This window comes from Fringilla coelebs (assembly GCF_963513975.1).
Source record: "Fringilla coelebs genome assembly, chromosome: 3".
NCBI lineage: Eukaryota > Metazoa > Chordata > Aves > Passeriformes > Fringillidae > Fringilla > Fringilla coelebs.
Genome location: NC_140030.1, coordinates 55161979 through 55179069, shown reverse-complemented (window position 1 = coordinate 55179069; position 17091 = coordinate 55161979). Strand labels below are relative to the sequence as shown.

At 39.9% G+C, this 17091-nt stretch overlaps 1 protein-coding gene across 3 annotated transcripts in view; it reads right to left on the bottom strand.

The window, feature by feature from the left end:
* AKAP7 (A-kinase anchoring protein 7) overlaps positions 1–11649 on the bottom strand; it is an 81096-nt gene extending 69447 nt beyond the window's left edge. For all 3 annotated transcript variants that reach the window (XR_014615984.1, XM_084201514.1, XM_084201513.1), the window contains exons 1-4: positions 11404–11649; positions 6281–6430; positions 5129–5274; positions 405–541 (exon numbers count right to left, since the gene is read on the bottom strand). Coding sequence is in view for 2 of the 3 variants with exons in the window: in XM_084201514.1 (XP_084057640.1) it covers positions 405–541; positions 5129–5274; positions 6281–6430; positions 11404–11563 (593 nt within the window). In the remaining variant the exon portion in view is untranslated. The remainder of the gene's footprint in view (positions 1–404; positions 542–5128; positions 5275–6280; positions 6431–11403) is intronic.
* Positions 11650–17091: the final 5442 nt, after the last annotated feature.

Here is a 17091-nt window from a genome sequence, read left to right as displayed (position 1 = left end):
TTGACTACCGAATGGTTCCTACATGCTACCTTGGATTTTCATTTTCTTATGATCAATCTGCACTTCAACAGTTTTTTAATTCCCCTGTCCCCTATACCAAAACATTATTGTAAAAGAATTACTTAAGCAAACATGAGATCTATGTGTGCAAGTTCAGCACACAGTAGGAAAAACTCAATGGAAAAATACATACTTTGTATATAAGTAATGAAAATGGCTAATATTAAGACTAGCATTTTAAAAACAACATTAATTAAATGTTCAATAACCTTAGTAAATTAGGGCTGTGTATGGCACAAAAAAGTGTCATTAACCCTGCTAGTCTCTTTATGAACACTTAATACTAGTATATACTTAATTAATCAAAAATACTAGTATATACTTAATTTACACTAAATACCTACGTGCTAATTTCTTCTTCACTGGATAGATGCATCACTAACATGGTGACATGCAATGAGCCAGAGCGAACCATTGCTTTGGAAAACCTTTGATCCTTTTGTATTATTGCATCTTGGACAGCCTGAATACTGCCAGTAATCTGGGAAGAAAGACACAGAAACAACAGTTAGCCACTACAACAATTACTGTATCCCATCATGCAAGTGAACAAGAAAGCACTCAAACTAAAAACAAACATTTATGTTAAAACCATTCTAGCAGAAGAAAGTTTTATCCGCTGACAAAGCTGTGCTAAGTGACCCGAGTGAAGCCAAACTGGGTACAAATAGAGTGATTAATAAATCACTGGACACTCCCCATCACATCTTAATAGGAGTTTCCTTCCATAAGCATCATAAACTCCTGAAGCAGGTTAAGATCATCCATTTTACACTGCCAGTAATACCAACAAAGAGCTTCTTCAAGGGATTGCTCTGCCCACTCTGCTAAATGTCTATCTTGCTATGCGCAGGTAAGTGACTGAAGAAAACCTGATCTTTGCAGGACTGGGCACATACAAAACCAGAACATTCAGTATATAATTTGTAGAGATATCTGATTTGCAATTCTGATTATATTGTCCAATAGACAGATATAATGTATATACTCCCTTCCAATGTATTTAGAAAAATTTCCTTGCAACAGGTATAGAGTTCTAACTTCATCCGTCCTCTTTAAAAACATTGGAAATACATTTTTTAATTTAAAATTATTTATATGGTTATACATGTTCTATAAATTGAATCCAAAATGTTTACTGTGCTTGACATTATGCTTGTTGTATTGTAGCAATTTAAAAAACAAAACACCAAAGATCTGCAACAATTCTTGAGTATGTTAGAAAAAATTAGATCAAGTCAAATAAACCTGGCCATCTGACAAAATGAATTACTTCCTAAAGTACAGTGAACAAAGACATTATAGACAAATCATCTTTGGTGTATAAAATCTAAAAGAAGCATGTTGAAAATGCCAATCTCACTTTTTTTGTTGTTTATTTATTTGAAATTCAGTAGTGAACACTTCACAATGTAATGTACAGACTTGACTTTTATAAAATAAGCACAAGTAGCTCTTAGGTATAAAAAAAGCACTGATATATTTTTGCAGCTCTGTTAATCATAAGGAACATATAAGTTTCCTGGGGAAAAAAAAGACAATCTAATGGGAGTGTTCAGTATTTTTCTGACTGAATTTCTTCAGATGAGTTTTGCCATGCAGAAGTTTTACCTAATGGGCCATAGTTATCTACTAGTGTCATATAAATAAAACTAAATCATAACTCAAATGAACTGATGCTAGCAAGGGTAGGGAGAAGGATGGAAGGTAAAAGCTACTTGCCAGAAAAGGAGATAGGGCATTTACAAAACCACAAGTGTCTTAAGTATTGTAGGACATATGAAGAAAATTCCACCAACATTTTATCAAAAATCATGTTGCAATAAGATCATCTTCCTTCATATGTCAGAAGTGATCTTATCCTGGATAAATAACAGTTTCATTGTTTCAGATACAGGAGGAATTTAATCCATATTTAAGCAAAGAACTGGTAAATGTGATCCCTGCTAATTACAATGGATTGACTGAATAATTATTGAAGTTTATAAGCGAAAGAAAAAAAAAGAAACAAAAGTCAAAAATTAAATGTGTCATACTAATTACAATTTTATTCAATTTTCAACTATTGCTTCTAAATTTAATTTGCACCTGTGAGCTGGCAAAAGAAAAAATATAAATGTACAAGCCCTTCAGAGTACAGAAGACAGACGCGGAACTGTGTTTTCACAGCAGGTAAAAGCATTCTAGCTCTGAAAGAGATCAATATTACTCAGCATTTAGTTTAGCAGCCAATATCCCACATCCCCATACCCCTATAGCTCCCTTCAGTAGTACTGCTACAAAAGCATGTTCTTTCAAGGCTCATTCTTTTATGGAAGCACCAATGACACAAAAACTGTAGGAAATTAATACCTTTGAGATGTCAAATTTTTTGTCCAAAACTGGACAATAGGTTGAAAACCCAAAAAACCCAAATGGACAGGCTCATAGCTGTATAAATTCTATTAGGAAACCAAGCTAAAAAGCTAACAACTAATATGGCTTTGGAACAAGATTAAGTCCAAAGACAGCCAGTTATCAGTTCCAGAGAAAAGTTATTGCTGAATCCATCAAGAAAGTATGAAAAATCCTGCCCTTTGGATACAGGTAAAATAAAAAGAAGGCTGAGCACATCCTCCTCTCTCTCTGGCTGAATGACAATGCTCTACAGAATCAACATTATTAGGAAAGAAAAAAATAAGTTTTCAAGTAAGTTTTTCTGAATTTTAGAAACTTGTTTTTCAGAGGTTTTCTCTGAAGTTATGCAATCAAAATCTAACACAACAGCTGGTAAATAGGTGTGCCATCACAATGCATATCACAATTCCATATTTGTTCTGTTTTCTCCAATAAATCTAAGGTGCAATTAACACTTGAGTGTACTATTCTAATGACGCAAACTAGGACTCTCCCAGTGCTATATAACAGGCTTTGAACCACTGCATAAATATTTATTTTTACTTGAGATGTCCTAACTTAATCCAAAACCTTTTCTAAGGCAGATCACTCTTAACAATTCCTTCCTCTATTTTTTTTTTAAAGTTAAAAAAAAGGCCTCAACTACTCATTTCAAGATCTCCTCTCCATTACTTGAAGTACATTATTCTGAGGAGTAATAGTAACACTGTTTTGCTTATTACAAGGACACTACTAGTAAGTTAATATAAAGCTTTAAAGATTTAACAGATCAATAGTAACTATAGTCAAGACTGGAGAACCCTTAAAGGCTAACCTTCCAAGTGATAGCACATCATGTAAGTCATAACTTAAAAAAAAAACCCCAAACAAATAGAAAAAGATACAATGATCATAATCTATTTAACTATTTTTACACAAGTAATAATGCAAAGTTCAATATAAATTCAAAATTAATGGAAGAACACTTTTCATTTCTAAAGATTCAAAACAGTTAAAATCAAGGAAATTTTTAATTTTCCAAGAGGAACAGCTGATTAAATGTTTCAGAGGTATCCTTTATTACAAAATTTCCTCTGGGTAAAGCTTAAATTACTTCATAAAACACAAATAAACAACACTTATGCTAAAAATACTTCAATGGAATAAAACAAGCCCTTCAAAAAATAAAGGTCTCTCATTACCAACTGAAATACTACCAGCAATTACCAGATTCACTCTGGCTATCAAGAAAGCAGATGTCTAAATTTTGGCTAATATTGCCTATAAAAATTCCACAGTGTATTTTCTACTTTCAGAACAACTCTACCTCTTAAGGCAAGTACAGACAAAACTTTCTAGCAGAGTCCTGGGGTTCTCAAATGCTCTGAGATTAAATGTAAAGAGTTGTTTCTTTACCTCTGTAAATGATATGACTAAATAATGACATATAAAAATGATACGATTAAATAATGACATATAAAAAACCAAGGATAGTTAAGATCTTCCTAACCAACCCTTAGGCACAGTTACAATCCTCAGCAGGAATTCTCAATTACCAGGTTATTTAACCCCTACATAATTCTTGCACTTGTTAAATCATGGAACCTATTAAGCAGATCTGGAAGAAAAGATATTTTAAAATAGGATGTCACAAAAGATATCCTAAATATTTGTAACAGGTTATCCTGGATCTTATAAAACCAGCCTTTAAAATCTCTTCTTCACATATTATGTTTTGAAGAATCAAAGACTGCAGTGTCATTCTCAAACCTATTTCAGTCTCATTTTGTATTTTCTTAATCTTCTTTTACTTTTTCAGAGAACTGATAATACAAATATATTTACATCAAAATGAGTTAATGAGTTTTAATATGAGTTAAAATTCATCCAAGATAGTTTCTGATATTAAAAAAACCCCACAAACTAAGTTTGCAAATGCTGTTAAACTGCTGGGTTCAACTTTTTAAACATAAGGCACCTACTTTCTTTGTTTCAGACACAAAAGATATCAAAACATAAGGCACCTACTTTCTTTGTTTCAGACACAAAAGATATCAAAGATATACCAAAGAAAACCTGCAGCATGTAAGAAATCACTTTCATTTATTGGCTAAATGAGACAACTCGTGTAACCGCAAGGAAATACATTTTCTTAAAGAGCTCTTTGCATTTTCTGAATTTATGTAAACAAAATCTCACTAAAACAACAGTTGTTTGAATTTTAAATAAGATTAACCATTTTAGTGGAAAATGCTAAACTAGAAACTTAGCCAAGTTAAAACAGTAACAGATCCAAGTATAAATTTTTATCTATAAAGAAATCTAAAAATATTGCTAGAATTTTTCCCATTAAATTAAATAGGAATGTCTCTATTCCTTATTCTACATGAACAACAAAATAGGCAATACTGAACCCTGCAGAGGGGAAATTTCAGCCAGCTTCACTGAAATCCATAAGACTGATAAACTGAGTAAAAATGTAAGTTTTTTCCTCCAGTCTTTTTAAGGAAAGCAATTTTATTCACAAAAATGTTACATAACATAGCATTACTTAATGAATAGACTGCTAATGTTTCTTTAAAACTACCTGAAAAAAATTTTTTTTGCACAATATCAAACACTGTTCTTATAAACACATGCAGCTTTTGAAGTAATTCTGGTTATACCAAATTAGTATAATAAAGAATATCACCTTTGGATTAGTAATTGGAAGAGAAATGAAATAATTTGGCTGATACTGTTTGTTCTTTTTCTTCTTTCTCTCAATGCCTTCTTCACTTTCTCTTCCAATAGTCCGCTTTCTTTTCTTCTTAGTACTTAGTTCAGAAGTTGCACGCACTGAAGAGAAAAAGAACAAAATCACTTTCAGCACACAGACATTTAAACAAAGACACTCTTAATATCACACCAACAGGAGCTGGACTTGAGTCAACTGACTAGACCATGTCTTCCCACTCACCTGCTCTGAACCGTCTGACTGGAATCCAAGTCTGACTTGAATTAATGCAGCCATACAAGTGAAGTACCACACCTGAACTATCACCCTACACCTCTAAGCCACGTTTATAAGCTGCTAACACAGACAGACACATGGCTTCCAAACCACTGAGCCTCTCTTAGCCAACGTATGCAGCAGAACAACAGGCCTGCAAATTGTCCATATTTGAACATGGACATGACTGTAGAGCAGAAGGGCCAATATTAAACTTCAAAAATCCCATGCATTCTGTATTTGGAAATATAAAAGGATTATTAAAGCTAAAAGTTGCAGTAGACTAAGACTAACCAACCAATAGCACATGAACTAAACCCAGCCCAGAAGAAAATATCATCCCAGCCAGATTTGCTATCTACCTCCTCCTTTCCCAGAGACACCTTCTGATATAGTGAAAGTAATGTGCGCATCCTCAGTTCTTTCTTCACACATAATTGTGTTTCTCTCAGCTCATTTCCTTGAGCCTTTACAGACTCTCTCCCACCTCATGGCCTGATACACACCCACAAGCTGACCAGGCTGCAGACATCCACTGTCCAATCAGAAGAGTACTTCTAGCCTAATACTGGGAATACACATATTGAAAGCTCACAAAACCCATCACCCGAGAAGCTCACATACAGTAATGCGAATTGACACTTTATTCTGTGACTCATTGCTCCACAGGATAACAAAAGAGTGAACTCTTAATATGCTCAAGTACTGCAGGACTGAATAGCAAAAAGAGAAGCTCTGGACTGTAACCTGTTCGCAGGGAGACTGGCCCTGTATCCTTGCCAACAGGTAGGACCAAGAACTGAGTGCATGATGTGTCTATGCTTTCACATTTCTTCTGTTTAATGTACTTACTAGCATGTTCATCTTCAATATCTGTGTCCACAAATGGCATTTCTGCCATTAGAGAATCTACTGAATCAGCAGCACATGGCTCTTCACTCTGTTGTGTTTTTTCCTTATTCTCTTTAAAGATTTTCTTCTGCTGTATATTTTCCAGCCCATCTGTAATATATTTAAAATAACACATTGGGTCTTAGTTTTTTATATAAACAGCTAAGAGACATTATACATAAGCAGCATAACAAGTAAACATTTCATTAATTATCAGCAAATACATATTGACATATAACCCTGCAAGGATCCTGTTCTTCTTCTTTGTCAACAGATCAGTAAAAATACTGTAACATTTTATGTGAAATAGCAAAAAATAGAGTTCTGTTTTCTATATTTTAATAACCTAGGGTCTTGTTTGGTTCCAAGTAAATGAAATTACAGCAAAAAAATAGTTATAACTGAGCATAAAAACTAATACCCTTCAGACATCACATAAAGTTCATTTTAGATAACAGCAATGGCATATGAAATACAGTGCAGACAAACATTGGCAAATTAATTCCACTGTAAACACACTGAAAATGAGGCATGAAGAAGCAGGAAGGGAATCCTATCATTCCACATATAACAAAGCGTTCTCAGCTGACTCTGTCATTCAGGAATGAGATGATCACTCTATTCCTGCATCTCCCACTCAGTATAGCATGTTTTAGACAGCAATGATCTGAATTTCTCCTTGTAAAAACTGACTTTTAGTATTTAAGCTAAGGAAGAAAGTCAATGTAAATGAAAACACATCCTGCATGTACAAAGGTATACATGATGCTCTACCTCAGAATAATATCACAATCACAGAATATTTTAAGTTAGAAAGGACAGAATAATGTCCACTAACAAGTTTTTGAAAAAGTCTTTTTCCCAAGAGTACTAACTGAGCATGAGTCATTTCGTTATGTCTACTTCACGCTTCTGCACCAGTAAACTCTAATATTGGCATTTTAAGTCATACCTTTAAAAAAAAAAAAAAAAAAAGAATAAGCAAAATCTTCTCTAGCAGCAAAAATGGGCATGTAATCAGGCACCCAGTAAGACTCTTTTGGGACAACTCCACAATGGAATTACTGTAGTGGAAGGAGCCATGTGTTAAAATTGCAGTTTATCCCAGGACAGCTCATTACTACAGACAACAACTTTCAAAGCTCTTCTCAGGACCAGTGTGGATGGCCCAAATCTGGTCTAAGAGGAAAATTCAGCAGCAAAAGTGTACGCTATGTTCTCAAGGCACTCAAGGCTATGCATGTATAAAATCGATATAACAGACCCAGTGTGGGTGATTATCACCCTGTGGAATGTTTCTCATACATACCACTTTATGCTAGGGAAGATAAATAAAAGAACAACCTGATTAAATGCTAATTCACTCCCGGCTAAAGTAGGGAAGCATAAATCACTCTGCGGTTGTAGTCTGACACCTAACTTTATCCCCTACAGGCTATTCAAAGGAAACAAAGTATTTAGATTTGTTACTTGTTCCCTCACAGACACTAAAGAACTATGCATAACAAACAGATGCTAAAGCAATAATAAAATTATTACTTAACATTTAGATGAAAGCTCACACAAACCAGATTGTTTCTGGTATCCATGAGCATACAGAAAACAACCCTGTATCCAAAGAGATCTCAAAGTGAAGGACAAGACAGAGGTCCATGAAACTGACAAACAAGTAGGTCAGACTGCGGCATAAAACTTCAAAATTCAGCAGTGCGGAATCATCAGCTGAGAGCAAAAGGGGTTTGTGAAGGTAGCACCAGCTACAGAACAAGGACTCACATAAATTTGAGGGGTGTATATTGCAGATTACAGGTTTTCTTTGCTCTGTCTGCTCAAAAAGCAACATACTTGTGCTGCTTGGCAAAATGCAGTCTGTTCACAATAGTAAAGGCACAGCTAAATTAACAATGCACCTTCAATAAACTGAACTGAGCAGGCACTGTGTCTAAATTCTACAGGTTGTGCTTCTACCAAAAAAACTCCCTCACTTTTTTGAAAATACTAATTAAAGAAATCAGCATTCTAGTCACTAATACAACTTGAAAACAAGATTTTTCAAACTTCTTGACATAATGTTGATAATCTGAAACCTAGAGTACAAAACCAGCTTCTGTAGGAACTCCTTGACCATCAAGCTGTTATAAGTGTTTTTTTCTTAATTGCATGCTTAATTACATTTGCCCAAATTTCATATATGAGTAGGTGTATCCATTATTCCTTTATTTGTATTAAAGTGACTGCTGATCTTCACCAACATTTGTCATCTGTTCCAGCAGAAAAAAAAAAATCATGACCCACCAACCTCATAAAGGAGAGACCACAAAAATAAGGAGCAATAAAACACATTTGATTGCGCTCTGATCCCAGCTGCCTTCTCTACATATTCAGATTATTGTTTCAGACAGAACAATGTTCTATTATTTGACATATAAGTGTCACAGATTACAGTGAGACTTGATCTTCAGGCACTGTTCCCTGTTCACTATGTTTATGTTAATGTGTTTAATAGGTTTATAACAGAATCAATTAGGTTGGAAAAGACCTCAGAGATCATTAAGTCCAACTTATGACCGAACACCACATTGTCAACAAGGCCACGGCAATAAGTGCCATGTCCAGTCTTTCCTTACACAGAACCTGAGACATGAATCCAACATCTCTCTGGACAGCCCGTTCCAATATCTAACCACTCTTTCCATGAAGAATTTCTTCTGAATCTCCAACATAAACCTCCCCTGATGCAGCTTAAGTCTGTGTCCTCTTGTCCTGTTGCTGGTTGCCTGGGAGAAGAGACCAACCCCCACCTGTGGAGGCTACAATCTCTTTCCAGGTAGCTGTAGAGAGAGATATCCCCCTGAGCCTCTACTCCAGGCTAAACACTCCCAGCTCCCTCAGCTGCTCCTCATCAGACTTGTGCTCCAGACCTTTCACCAACACCACTGCCCTTCTCTGGACATGCTCCAGCAACTCAATGTCCTTCCTGAACAGAGGGGCCCTGAATCGGACACAGGAGCTGAGGCATGCTTCATCAGTGCCATAAACACTGGGACAATCACTGCCCTGGTCCTGCTGGCCACACTACCACTGATCCAGGCCAGGATGCCATTTGCCTTCTCAGCCACCTGGGCAAACTGCTGGCTCATGTTTCGTTGACTGTCAGAACCAGTACCCCCAGTCCTTTTCCACTGGGCCACTTTCCAGCTACTCTGTCCCCAGCCTGTAGTGCTGCAGGGGATTGTTGTGGCCAAAGTGCAGGATCCAGACTTGGTCTTGCTGAATCTCGGATCATTGAAATCAGCCCATTGATCCAGCTTGTCCAGGTCCTTCTGCAGAGCCTTCCTACCCTCCTGCAGATCAACACTCCAACCCAACTTGATCTTGTCTGTGAATTTGCTATAGGAAGACTTGATCCCCTCATCCAGATTATCAATGAAGATCTTGTACAGTACTGGACCAAACACTGATCCTTGGGGACACTACTAGTGACCAACTGCCAGCTGGATGTGGCACCATTCACCACCTCTCTCTAGGCCTGCCTGCCCAGCCAGTTCTTAACCCAGAGAAGAGTGCACCTGTCCAAGCCATGGGCTGACAGCTTTGCCAGGAGTGTGCTATGGGAGATGGTGTTGAAGACTTTGCTGAAGTCCAGGTAGACAACATCCACAGCCGTATTCTCATCCACCTCGTCATAAAAGGAGATCAGGTTGGTCAGGAAGTATCTGCCTTTCCTAAACTTGTGCTGGCTGAGTCTGATCCCTTGGCTGTCCTGCCTGTGCTGTATGATCACACTTAAGATGATCTGCTCTGTCACCTTGCTGGGCACTGCAGTCAGGCTGCCAGACCTGTAGTTCCCTAGATCCTCCTTCCAGCATTTCTTGTAGATGGGCATCATACTGGTCAGCCTCCAATTTCCTGGGACCTCCCTGGTTAGCCATGACTGATGATAGATGGATAATGGACAATGATGTAATGAGCTCTTCTGCCGGTTCCTCATCACCCTAGGACAGATCCCATCCAGATCCATACACTCATGAGCATCTAAGTGGTTAAGTGCCTTGAAATCCCATTTGATTACCCTGGTACTTTTCTCATCAACCTTGTCACTGACAACCTGAACAGCCAGCAGTGGGTAGCAACCAGTGGGCAGAATTAGCTCAGGGAGTCTCTTGGTAATATCCCTCACCTAGACCACAGGAAGTCATCAGACTTTGGAAGGGGTTGAACAATACAGGGCTCTCAGTTTCCCTCAGAAGCAAGTCACCCACTACAACTACCCTTCTTTTTTTCTTAATATGTGTATTTGTGATCCACCTGGTTGACTCCATTAGTCTGGAAGACCCTCCAGATAAACCTTCCCCACTGTTGTCTGCCTGACCCTCAAGATCCAGGGCCTCTTACCTATTCTGTAAGGGCACCTGGGAAGGCAAGGGATGCCAGGAGCAGATTCTTCCACCTCTCTCAGCAGGGACCTTATTCCATTCCCCCCTATCTGCCTGATGCAAGAGGGTGGGAGCTCCTTGACTCTTGCTGAGCTTTCACCTGCTGCTTTCTAGTCATATTTGTAATAATAAATTAATCCTTTAGAGACAGCTTAACTGAGAGCTGCTGTAGAAGTAGACATTCTTAATGTCGACGCATTTTGAACCTCCAGTGCTGGCACTACAGTTAACACAGCTAAAGAAATAATAATAATAATAATAATAATAATAATAATAATAATAATAATAATAATAATAATAATAATAATAATAATAATAATAATAATAGTAGTAGTAGTAGTTTCTTGTGGAAAAAAAATGGTAGAGTAGTAGTAAACTTGGGGGAAAGAAAGGTAGGTTTACTGTTCAGTCAGGTCGGACGCATACACTGTCGGCAAGCCTAGGGACTGAGCGGGGCAGGCAGGGAAGCGCCTGCCTGTATCAACAAGAACCCTACTTCATAATTAATAACTTAATTATTAAGTTGAAAAGTTTTTCCCTACGCCCCAGCGCGCCCCGCACGCCCCAGCGCCCGCCCGCAGCCCAGGGGGAGGCGGGCGCGGGGTCTCGCCGGCGCCTGCCCTCCGCCCCCACCCCGCCGCCTCTCACCGGGCTCCGGGGCCGCGCCGGCCGCGCTCCGAGCATCGACCCCGGCCCCGGCCGCTCCGTCCGCCGGCCGCAGCGCCATGGGCACGGCCCGCCGGGCGAGCAGGGCTCGGGCCGCCGCCGAGCACAGCGCGGGGAGAAGCCGCCGCAGCAGCGGCCGCATGCCCGGCCTGGGCGAGCGGCGCTGCCCGCCGGGAAGCTGCGGGGTCGGAGCGGGTCTGGCGGAGCCGCCGCGCCCCTCGGGGAAGCGTCGGGGGAGCAGGGCCGTGAGGCCGTGGAACTACAGCTCCCGGCACGCTCCGCGGCGGCGATGGGGCGGCCGCACGGCCCTGCCCCTCCGCTGCCCCGGCGTGCGCTCCGCTGTGGCGGCGTGCGGCGGGGCCGCCCCTCACGGAGGGCGGCGGGGCCCGCAACCGGAGAGCCTCCGTTCGAGTGCCGCTTTCACTCGGTATTTTAACGAGGGGTGGCTGCCCCAGCGTTCGCCCCCGTGGGGCGCTGCAGCCAGCGGGGTTTGGCGTCCCTCAAAATAAGCGGCTGCAGCTTAGGGCGGCCAAGCGATAATTAACAGTAATTTAGCAGCGGAGGATAGACAGCTTGCTCTCAATGCGCTCTGCTTTACGCAGCCCCGGCGCTCTGACCGCTGGCACTAATGGCTCAGTACAACTGTACAGCTCTCGTGTTGGGAATGGCCTCAAGGGTGATAAATTACATAAAGAATAGAAATTTTGAGTTTACCTGATGTTACCGAATAGACCTTAAAAACTGACTGGCAAAGAAAGATAAAAGGACGTAAAGGTATGCACACAGGGTTATAAGAGTGGCTGGAGCTGGTGGAGAAACAGATAAAAAGGGCTGTGTATGGGAGAGGCTGCATGCCTGAGGGAAGGAAGGGGAGATGGTCTTTTCCTGCTTAAATAAAGACTTGGTGCCTCTCGGAAGCCAAATGAAGCCAAATCCTGTCAGGGCTTTGGGTGGGAGAAGCCAAGCAAAATGCCACCTGGTGCTTTTGCTGATTGGCTTATCCATGTAAACCAGATCTGAGGGAGCAGGTGGAATGTGTGCACATAAAGATTCCTACTTTAATTTGTAAATAGAGTAGGGATGGTGTCACGAATCATCAGTAGAGGGGTGATACTAGTTGTAAATTCTCATCAGGCTGAACTCCTGTGTTTTTAACTTTGGCAACCAGCCCGCTGTTGAGCCTTGAGTTGTTGGCTAACAGGCCCTTGAATCTTACAATTTCCACAAATGTGATGACTAGCAAGTCCTTAATTTTAAACCATACACTTCATTACATTCTCAACTTGCAAAACAAACTACTCAAAGGTGCTGGCCCAGAAGTCACAGCATAACTCCACGAGCTCCCTACACCCACAACAAAGTTCAATATGGGAGGTAGAATATGCCTGCCGTGTTTTGCCCAGGCAAAGCAAGGGGGGAGAGAAATAAAGAAAGAAAAGGGAAAGAAGAGTACAAAGAATATCACAGATCTTCAGATCCTACATACTGCTGTGTTGGAGGGTCTGGAGCTGGGATCATGAGAAAGAAAGTGAAAGAGAAAGAGAGCAAAAAGAGTGTGAGAGGGCCTCCTCACCTGTTTTCTTTTATAGATAACCTGGTGCAAGCCTCTTACGTAAACCAGATCTTTTGCCCTGTTTTGTTGATGCGTGCACAGCCAGCCCTTGGAGCCCTCCCACAGGAAGTGAGTGGGGACACTTGTGCTTCACCTGAGCACAAGTGTCAAGGTGAAGCAGGAAGTTGGGTCAGAACAGTTCTGCCCCACCTCTACATCTTTAGATCACACCTTCCCCATTGTAACAGTCACAATGTTTGAGACAAAAAAAACCTTATGTCTGTTTCTCCATAGATGGCAAAAGCAAATAAATAAAATAGGATGGTTGGAGGAAACAGCATGTCTGCTGGAGGTTAGAAGCTGGTTGAAAGAAGACTGAAAAATGAGGCCAGTTCCTGTATTTGGCTACTCCTTTTACCATTATTTTGATCCATTTTGAGCTGTGTTTGCCATTCACATAGAATTTTTATTTGATTTGCATAGTTCTGTAGAGGCCAAAGGTTGGATGGGATGCAGAAGTCCAAGTTCTGTGAGATCCAAGAGAAGCTTTAGGATGAGGCTGCTGGCAGTTTTTATTCACATTTCATTTAAATATCAGCTATCATTAGGAGACTAAATGCATAAGTGGTCACATCTTCCTAGCCCGTTTCCATTGTCAAGTACAGTACTTCCATAATACTTTGATTCTAGAGAGTTATAGATCAAATACTGGAAGAAAATGTTTTTGGAATTGTCTTTTTATAAATACAAATTCAAAAAGCAATTTGGATCTGAAACTGCTCCAAATCAATTCATTAAGTTTTTTGCAGAAATCTTCAGCGAGAAAACCTCAGGAAAAAAAGACTTCTGTTTATAAAATTGACTGGGGAGTCCAATGCAATGTTTAAATTAAGATAGCATTTAATAGTGCTCTTAACAAATGAAAATGCAGTGCATTTTATGGACCTAAAACTGTCTGTAACCAGCACCCACTAGCCTGGCATTAAAATGCTAGATGCCTGTAGATGTATTCTTTGATCACACGACTTGCCTGAATATACTACCTCCAGGATGAGAGGAAGTGAGAAATCAAAAGTACCTCATCCAGAGCTGGTAGCAGTTCCCATGAATTGTCCCTACAAGTCACAGAAGCAGTGTTGGAGGGAAGCATTCGATTGAGGACTAGAAAGATCAAGTCACAAGTTGTGATTTTTCTGCCTGCCGAAATACTGCACAAGTTTCACAGGGGTCACTGACCTGGTGCCTGGCAGAAACTGCTTTTCATTACTGCTTAGGTTTGGGTTAAAGCCAGCACTTTATCAATTTTCTGTGGCCTTGCCTTTATTAACGAAAGTTTCTGATTAACCTCTCAGCAGTACAGTTGTCCCTTCAAAGGAAAAAAAAATCACATTATGACAGCTGAGTGACGCTGCAGAAAGAGGAAGCAGGGTCAGCTCTGGTTGTATTTGCTTACACAACTGCGCTGCCAATGCCTGTTAGCCTCTCACCTACCTTTCCTTCTCTTAATCCACCCACCAATTTCAGGCAAATTCTGTAGAGTGTTAGAGGATTCAGAGGTATGATATTCCCACACCTTTCCCGAAAGTGGGTGTTTTGGGAGAAAAAAAAGATCCATTTCGCTCCCAAATGAGGGAAAGAAGAAACAGTGTTGTGTGTCCGTTTTTCCAAGAGTTGCTGTCCATGAGTATTGGCCAGCTTATTACCCTGTAGGTCAGGGCACATATTATCAATACATAGTATGTCTTATCTTAGTCAAGCAAGAGATACGGGGGAGCTATGAGCTCGGAGTATTTGGGACATGACTCACTGAGGGAAGTTAGGTAGTAAAGAGTCAGGAATGGGATATGCTGCAGGGAGCCTTGAGGAGACATTGGGATATTGTGTAGGACATGGGAGGGAGTTGAAAGTATTGTAATGAGAGGGCATGGAAGCTGTAAGGGAAGCCTGGGTTGTTGTGATAAGAAGGGAGGACATAACTGATGCAAAACAAGTTTTCATTACTGTCACTGGTTTGCAGCATCTTGTTTTCTGACAAGTGAAGAAGAATAACAAGCTGTGACCTGATGGTAATAATAGATTTGCCAGAGAAACAAAGAAAGGTTTGAGCTGCAGTACTACAGATGATGGAAAATGAGAGGCAGAGGAGTGCCTAGGATAAGGTAATTTAATGCAAAGGTCAAAAAGCAAGTAGTCTGGGTCTCTACAATAACTGGTATAGAAGGAAGAAGTGCATGAAGATGCTATCAGATATAGTTAATAAATAGAAACTGCATTTGATTGACATCTGACATGAAAACATAATATAAATGGATATTTTCATGATCTGTTGATCACAGGCAGTTCATTTACATTCCAGCAGGAGGGAACAGAACAGCAGAAGGCAGCTGAAAAATTAACTGCTTACCAAGAGCAACAGCTCTTCACTTGCTACCCTCTGGATAGCGACCTGTTGTGAGGGACGTGGGCTAAAGATCAGCATAGACAAACAAATGCTGTTTATGTCAGTGTAATATTTCAGACACTTCCAGGTTCCTCCAGGATTTTTGAGGAATGATATCTGTTGGGTGGAGGGAAGATTCACCTAACAAAGTGGGCCAATAATATCTTTGCCAACTGGCTTGCCACCCTTATAAGGATGGCTTTAAACTAGGTTGTTGAAAGATGGAGAAGCAGTCCCATCAGACCTAAGCTGGAAGAGAACTGGAAGAGCTAAAAACTGTTGTGCAGACAGAGAGGTAGTGGTAGATAATGGGAAGGCAGGTGCAAGATAGCGTGATGGCAGAGATTGCCTGGCATTTAGGGGGACCCCAATAGGCTTAAGAAGTGGAACAGGAGATACTTGCTATGTAAAATTCAACAAAGACAATTGTAAAACCTTGCATCTAGCATCTGATGGGTTTTGGCAAAAATGGCTGGATGCACTTCTGCCCTAACTTAATGGTCCATGACATATTTGACCAACTTGGACTCTTCACTGGGTGTTATTGTTAGGTATAATCTCTAGCCTGAACTCCTACAATATTTGCTCCCTGAACATAGCATTTATTAAAGCTAATTTATTGCTTTACCCATTTGCCTTACAAATTGTATCTATGCTTTTCCTCATCTAATCTTCCTTTCACTTTTCAACACAGAAAATCCACCAGAAATTATGTCAATCCTCATTCTGCAGCAGAGTTACATCATCCTTTCCTAGTCAACAAAATCAGTCTTCCCTACGTTGCTCCACCATCAGGTTGAAAGAAGATATTAATTTCTTTAGTTTTGTCTCAGAAGCACAAATTCCATCACTGTGGTATACATCACTATATTTTCCAAAATGTAAGGTAATTAGAATATAAATGATATAATGGAATATCTCTAGTAGTTCATGTTTTATAATGTGAGTAGATAGGTTTCTGTTTACTAAATATTTATATACACACAAACAAAACTATAAAATAGAAAATAACTTTAAGTGATTTTGATTACCACAATCTTGTTTTTCTGATTCTTGACAAATATTATGTGGATTTAAGCAAAAAGTTGCCTGTCCTGGAGACTGTTAAGTATGCCAGTCTGCAGGGTGGAGACGACATTCAGTTTGATAGGAAACCTTCACACACCTGCAATATAAGGGGCTGTACCCTGAAGTAAAAGCAGATTTCACTTTCACTTTACTAAACCCACTTCAACTTTTAGCTCGAGAAGTCAAGTTATGTTTGATCTGGAATGTCCAGTTCCCTGGAGCTGCTCTTTTTTCCTGATTGAAGAAGAGGTTTGAAAAAAGCATGTGCAGGGGAAAAGTGGATGGAAAGCGTTTAAGTAAGAGAAGACACTGCCTGCAATTAAAAGGTTTAAGTGAATATGCTCAACTACATGTGGAAGTCATGCAGCTGACACTAACTAGATCCTGCATTCCTTGAGCAAAAGACACTTTACTGGGAGTCTTAAGGAAATAAAGAATGCAGTTTTGAATCCAGAATTCATATTATTCCAGATGTGGGTGGGGGAAATACGTATTTACTTACTAAACTGAAAAATCTTGATTCTATGCTGCCAGTCTATTCTGTTTCTTGCTCTCCTTTCTGCTCTTGTTCTTCTGTCTGTGTCTCCCTTCAGACACAAGCTTATTTCTT